The 7,747-nt window shown below is 33.7% G+C and overlaps 1 protein-coding gene across 1 annotated transcript; it reads left to right on the top strand.

Annotated features, from left to right (window-relative positions):
* The first annotated feature begins 665 nt into the window (after window positions 1-665).
* Window positions 666-4,129, top strand: LOC110716328. The gene is made up of 2 exons (XM_021894947.1): window positions 666-1,111; window positions 3,045-4,129. The coding sequence occupies exons 1-2, from the start codon at window positions 1,068-1,070 to the stop codon at window positions 3,877-3,879; spliced, it is 879 nt and encodes a 292-aa protein (XP_021750639.1). The 5' UTR covers window positions 666-1,067; the 3' UTR covers window positions 3,880-4,129.
* The last annotated feature ends 3,618 nt before the right edge of the window (window positions 4,130-7,747 follow it).

Here is a 7,747-nt window from a genome sequence, read left to right as displayed (position 1 = left end):
CTATCAAAATCGTGATTTATTTTAACATAAAAGGATAACCTTTTAGTGGATGAAAATTGATTAACCAAAATTAATTGAGGATAGATTATTGTCGTTATTTCACACAATGGAATAATGAATCGATCCTACAATTAGATGGCAAAGTTAACTTCATCATAATTTAGTTTTCACTTAATCAAACTTCTCATAATAAAAATGACGTAATTCTATAAAAATGTAAATGTTAGAGGACCAAATCAACCAAAAGTTTAAGCTGATGGTTGAGGCCCAGGAATACGTTTTATACTCTATCACGCCCCTTCACACGAGAGCTCATTGGGCTAGAAGTGTGGATGCAGCATGGGCCCTCCTCATACCCAGCGCTTAATATTCCACTTGAAAGTGGGGGGTGGATGAGATTCGAACCCGTGAACTTTGTGTCACGTTGGCTTCGATACCATGTTAGAGGACCAAATCAACCAAAAACTTAAACTAATGGTTGAGGCCTAGGAATACGTTTTATACTCTATCAGTAAAATACTTTTATGCAATTGAAAATGATCGATCTTTGACTAATCAATGTACTAGAATACCTTTAAGATTGAGTGGATTTTCCAATCAATTTCCAAGTGTAAACACTTGTATATAAGTATACATTCATAAGTCCCATTAACTCGATCATGGTGTAGTGTACAAACCAAGTAACAAACACTAATCTTAATTACAAATTGCAATGAATTCTCTCACAAAATTGCTCCAATTTCTTCCATTATTATTACTTCTTTTGATCTTCTCAACTTCTTTTCTTGTCATGGCAAGAATGAAAGTTATTAGCAAATCAAGAGTAAAACATAATAATCATGGCGCCGTAACCATGAAATCTTCTCTTGATAATGATGTTAACATTTTACATTACCAACAAACACTTGATCACTTCAATTATCAACCAGAAAGTTATGCAAAATTCAATCAAAAGTATATCGTTAGTTATAAGTATTGGGGAGGTGCCAAAGCTAAGTCTCCTATATTAGTCTATCTTGGAGATGAAGCACTACTCTATGATGATACGCCTAGTCAGTTAATTTTGAATGATTATGCTCAACGTTTTAAGGCTCTCTTGGTTTATATTGAGGTAAATTTTGATAGTATATATAATACTCAGCTCGTTTTCTCGATAATTAATTGTCACATTATCTTAATATATTTAATATTAAAACTGGAAGAGGGTCCAAACTCCTATACTTTATATATAAAAATAATTTGACGAGAATACCTTTTAAAATATATGTGTTATTACGTTTTTCTATGATATAATATCCGAGATATTCTATACTTACTTTAAAGTAATTTATTTTGATTATTAACTCCGGTCAATGGATAATTGTCTAATGGAAACTATACACTATACTTGGTATCAATTATTTAAATACCTTGGAACTTTTAACATAGAGTAACAAAGAGATGGAACATGTCATTATATTATTGTTGATTTGTTACTGATGAAAGTATATGTTTTCTTTATTTGTATTATCTACTCAAAGAAGCTTGGCTGACTAGTTGCTACTTAACTGACACTGTGAGAGCACTAGCAATGGTGAGTCTTTTTTTTGCTCATGAGTCTTTTTTGTGAGGAAATAAAATGCTCAAGTTTTACAATGGTGAGAATTTGTTAAAATGGAAAAAAAAGCCCATGAGCATTTTTAAAAAAGCTCAAAACTTGAGCATTTTTTGTGATGAATAGTAACTTGAGTGGGGCCCACAGCTGGCTGACATAGCAAAAAAAATTCGGAGCACTGAGCATCAAAACGACGCGCATCAGTCAAGCTCCCTCAAAGGACGTTAATCAAAACTCGTCGTTTTGATGAAGCGGCTTTTTTTTTAAAAAAAGCAGAGGAGCTGACGCGTGCAGTGAGGGAGTGAATGAAGACGCGACACGTGGCTCCTGCAGTTTGCTAGCCAATCTGAAAATACTAGCCGTTTACAACGGATATAATTTTGTAATCTATTTTCTGAAAAATATATTTTGTAAAAAAAAAAAAAATTACCAACGGTCATAAAATTAAATTCTCTATAAATAGACATGCATTTTGATATATTTTGATATAATTTCGTAAACACTTTAAAATCCTCCAAATTTTAATTTTCTTAAAAGTATTTTAAATTTGTAGAAGAATATTGTTGTTGCAATTCAGCCATATTGAGGTAAAAATTTTTTTATTTAATTTTTAAAATCAGTTATATAATATAAGTAGTATATATGTGATTTTTTTTTAAAAAAAAAAAAATTGTAGGCCATGTAATTATATTGCAATATGTAATTACACAAAGGTGTGTATATTTTGTCCATAAATTTCTAAATTTGTAGTTATTAAAGTGTTGCAATTATTGGTTAATTTTTTTTGCTATATATAAATGTAGTTACGTAATAAAATTAGTATATATGTGATTTTGTGGAAAAAAAAAATTATAGGCCACGAAATTAAATTGCATTATGTAATTAAACAAAGTTGTGTATATTTTCTCCATAAATTACTAAATTTGTAGTTATTTAAAGTGTTGCAATTATTGGTTAATTTTTTTTTTGCTATATATAAATGTAGTTACATAATAAAATTAGTAAATGTTTGGTTTTTGAAAAAAAATCAATATGATAGGCCACGAAATTATATTGCATTATGTAATTAAACAAAGTTGTGTATAATTTCTCAAGAAATTTCTAAATTCATAGTTCTTAAAGTGTTGCAAGTATTGATTAATTATTTTTTTAAAAATGTACATGTAGTTATGTGTTAAAATTAGTATATATGTTATTTTGTGAGGAAAAAAAAATATTGTATGGCATGTAATGTAATTGCATTATGCAATTGAAGAAAGTTGTTGATATTTTTTTGGATTTGTTATCATTTTAATTTGTTTTTTGAGTAAATGTTTGTAACGATACTTATCTTTTGTTTTTTGATGCAAAATCTTTTAATGGATCCAAACAACCCAAATTTCCGTCAACAATTTTCGGGTTTTAGTGATGATTTCCTAACTAATCCCGAGTTTCAATTGTTTTTGCAAAGAATGAGCAATATGTTGTCACAACCACCTCCACTGCATCAGATACCCACTGAGGTTCCCCTACAAAACCCTGCTAATGAAGATCGTACACCTGAAACTGATCTTGGTAGTAACACACTCTTCGATGAGAGCGAAGAGGAAAGCGTACCAGAGACGCCGCAGTATCCTCCTCCACCAGTTCGCTTGTTGGAACCCAACCAGGTTCCTGCACGAGCTACCCGTATTTGGTCTGTTGCGGAAGATGAAGCTCTGATTGGGTTGTACTTGCAGATTAGCGAGGATGCTATTAAAAGTACAAGCCAAAAAGCAACTAGCCTATGGTGCAATGTACACGCAGCATATCAAACTTTGCATACGCAGAAGCCGCATATAATTCCGCCAAGGCCTATTAAGAGTCTGACGTCGCACTGGAGAAGGTTGGCAGCGGACACACTGCAATGGATATCTTGCTATGATGAAGCAGGTAGACTTCCGGAGGAAGGGAGTGGTTACAATGAAGCTGATCGTATGAAAAGTGCGGCGAAGCTTTTTCATGTCGCCCAAGGTCGCAATTTCACTTTTCCTCACGCAATTGAAATGCTTAACAAGGATCCAAAGTGGAGACCAAAGCTGAGATGGTCAATGTCCTTGAAGGAAAGAAAAGCCGCTTGTGATGCTGAGGAAGAAGGTAGTGCTGGAAGTGGGAAGAGATTCAGAGATGATGTAGAGGATGATACCCCTACGGATGGTTTTTCATCTGGCGGTTTACAGCGACCCGAGGGTGACAGAGAAATTCATCTATCTCTGAAACGTGATTTAGTCGAACATATTTGGCAACGATACGGGCCACATAATTAGGGAGAAATTAGCACGACTTAAATAAAGCCAAGTACTATGGCGTAGCTACTTTTCCGTACGCAGTCGAGTAATTTTTTAATTGTTGTGTTTATTTTATTTCCTAAGTTTAATTACGCATGACGTTGCAAATGTAATTGGTTTCTAGTATTGTACCGCTTTTAAAATAAATAAAAATATTTAAGAAATTTTGAGCTTTTTTTTACAATTATTTCATATAACGTACTTAATTTTACGACAAATTTTAACGATAAAAAAGACAAAAATAAAAAAAATAAGTTACACAAATTTAAACTAGTTTTTATTTATTTGGAATAACATTGTTAAAATATAAATGAAATTAATAAATAAAGAAGTGTTGTGTAGGAGAGAGAAAGTAATGGTGGGGTATTGAAAAAGTAAGAGAGAGAGTGGTGGGTGGGCATTTTTTTTGCTCACCATTGGGAGAGAAAATGTGAAAAAAATTTGCCCATGAGCAAAACTGATTTGTTGAGAGATAAAGTGGGTAGAGAGAGAGTGGGTGAGCATTTTTTTTGCTCACCATTGCTAGTGGTCTGAGTAAGGCACTCGAAAAAGCATGTGCTTATTACTAACTCTAGGAATAAAGTTAAACGCCCAATAGATATTGATGAATAACATGACACTCCTATCTTTAAGAAGCTGATTCATGAGTCACAAAGGATACTTATTTCACTAAATGTTCAGTTAAAATGAAGGGTAGCTGGGCTGAAACTTATCCCAAAAGATAATGGAAACTTTAGAAAGCTGCTTTACCCCCCTTAACAAAAAAGTAGTTACAACAAATATTGACAGATTTACCATACTAGAAAACTAACCATAATTTGGCTAGCCCCTTTATTTCCCCAATAACACATTCATGTAATCCCCAAACACTCCATCCAAGAATCCCAAACATCTCCGTTATCAGTATTCATTACATGTGCATCATATACAGGGTCAGAACTTCAAAAAATGGCGCTGCGTGGATTATAAGACTGTAAGGCTACCCTCTCTAATCAGTAGAGCTCAGAAATTTTCATGATTTCATTATTAAAAATCTTATGACTACGAGGATACAACAGATCTGAGACTATCTTGTGCCCAACCTTATTAATTACATCAAAATGCAAAAGTGTAATGCCATCAGTGAGCAATGTGGTAATTTCCATCATAGTAGACTGAGAAGAAATTCAATTGCTCTCCAGTTACAAAGAATAGAGGCCCCAGGCATAAAGTTATTGTAAAGGGTATGCATATAGTCAAAACTCTGAAAGGAGATATGCAATAAAAAGATACCTTAACAACTATCTGTGTTTCTTCAAATGCAAGGTTTGCCAGTGATAATACATTGTCAGCATGGTCTAAAGCAATTGTTAAGCTGTTAACCCTATCTCTTGTAATCCTTTTGCCAGTGTTAATCAATATTTAAAGCTTCCATCTTTATTATTTCTTCTTTTTACAAAAATCAGATTACTTAGTTCTCAAAGAATCAATCTTTTCATCTCTATTTTCCTGTTAGCAATAATCACAGTACATTACACTCGTGTAATGCACTGATATTCACAGACCAAACTTCAAAAAAAAAATTTCTACTAAATAATCTGATTTTTTTGGTAAACTGATTCTTCTATGATGAAAAGATAATATTTTGATTAACAGTGGCTGAAAGCTTACACAGGGATAGGACAATAGCTTAAGGCTATTACTCTCTTGATACCTTTAGCTAATCACTCTCCAACAATGGCTTTAGGCCATAACTCTCTCAAGGTTTCCCTTTACAAAATTCTACCTAACTCTTCCTTTCACTCCCTCTCTCAATTTATACTAAGGCTAAAGACTACTAACCTAATAATACTAGACTTCCATAATTCCCCCTCCAGTTATTAGTCTATTACATCATGCACTAGAAGCTACTGAAACAGCAGCAGATGATGACAAAAAAAAAAAAAAAAAAAAAAAATAACATAAAAGTATCGATAAAAATATTCTCAAGAGTTTTTTCATAACAGCTAATCTTACAAATTTATAGCAATCTTTCTTCAACGAGGATAAAAAAAAAAAAAAAAAAAAAAAAAAAAAAAAAAAAAAAAAAAAAAAAAAAAAAAAAAAAAAACGAGGATAAATATATCTTTGGGCTATGGAGTCCATCACATAGAAGCAAACTGTCATAATTCTAGCATGAATATTAGTGAATTCCAAGCTTTGACTTAGACTTTAGAGAGACTCCGGTTGGCGCGCCCGCGTCATGACATGGCGCGACCCGCGCCCAAACCGCGCGTAAATCGCGCTAACTTTCTGGAAAAAACGAAGTTTTTAGGCAAAGAAGGAGGCCGCCCGCCCCATGGTGGCGCGCCCGCGCCTCTTCGCTTGCGTCCGCGCTTCTTGCCGATTTGCGGTTTTATACGACGGTTGATTCTATTTTATATAGAATGAGTTTTTTCGAAAGCAAAATGACAGAATATTATTCTTTGATATTCTCCCTAAGTTATTCTCCATAATTTCTTTCAAAAATCTTGCAAACTTTTGTGAGAAATCTTCTTGATTTTAGTCTTCTTTGTGAATTATTCATCATCAATTTGTTTCTTAGTGCAAAGAACAATTGGGCTGACTTTTGTATCTCAAAAAGTATTTCCGGATCAAACCCAAGCACCATTGTGGGGGAAATTAAACTCTTTAGGAATGTATTCATACGCCTAAGTCAGTGTGTCAAGGATTGAGACTCAAGTGGTCACTGGTTTTCTCATGTTCATGTTGGATGTAATAGCTTGGAGTAGAGGCAAGTAAATTATCTTTCACAACTAGTGTTTTTATTGTGTTTTTCTGTAATACTTTTATAAATTAGTGTTTGGTTGTAATACATTGAATTGTATTTGGATTTTTGTATAATTCATTATCAATTATACATAGTTAGGTTTTGTTCCCACAATTATTATAGTACTTCTTGTTTTAGAATTACTTGAAAACCTAACAATCTAAAGAGTTTAAGTTTTAGAAGTAATCAAGCATGTCTAGTGTGAAAGAATTGACCACAAATTTTGTCAAACTCAAGAAGTTTGACGGTGTGGATTTTCGTTGATGGAAGAAGAAGATGTACTTTCTTCTTACATCTTTGAAATTAGCCTATGTCATTAGTACTCCAAGGCCTAGTGAACATGAAAATGAATCCTTGGAAGATGTTCGTGAAAGGTCAAAATGGGACAACGATGACTTTATTTGTCGTGGTCATATTTTGAATGGTATGGAGGATGATCTTTTTGATGTTTATCAAAATGTGGAGTCGGCTAAGGAGCTTTGGGAGTCCTTAGAAGGCAAATATATGGCTGAAGATGCTTCAAGTAAGAAGTTTTTAGTAAGTAATTTTATTAATTTTAAGTTTTGTTGATGGTCGATCCATAATGGATCAATATCATGAGTTGCAACGCATCTATGGTAGCTTAGAACAACATGGTATTGCTATGAATGAGCTATTTGTTGTTTCTAGCATAATTGATAAATTGCCCCCTAGATGATCTTAAGCATAAGAAAGAGGACATGACATTGTCCGGTTTGGCCACCCACCTGATTCGTGCCATGGAGGGAGCTAAGGATGGAAATCCTAACTCATCTACCGTGAATATGGTAGATGAAGGAAGGGCTAAAGCCTCTACTAGCTTCAAGAGGAAGAATAATAATTCTTCCAAAGGGAAGTCCAAAAAGCAAGCAAACAACAACAAGTTTGCTTGTTGGGAATGCGGTAAGGTAGGACACCGCAAGAAGGACTGTTTATCCTTTAAGAAAAGGATGAAGAAAGCCAAGGAGGGTCATGCTAGCACTAGCAAGGACCAACCCACCAAAGGTAATCCAATTCATGAGGTTGAATTTAATTCCGGTT

Source organism: Chenopodium quinoa, unplaced genomic scaffold (assembly GCF_001683475.1).
Source record: "Chenopodium quinoa cultivar QQ74 unplaced genomic scaffold, ASM168347v1, whole genome shotgun sequence".
Taxonomy (NCBI): Eukaryota; Viridiplantae; Streptophyta; class Magnoliopsida; order Caryophyllales; family Amaranthaceae; genus Chenopodium; species Chenopodium quinoa.
The sequence above is the reverse complement of the archived record's forward strand: the minus strand, read 5'-3'. Positions and strand labels throughout refer to the sequence as shown.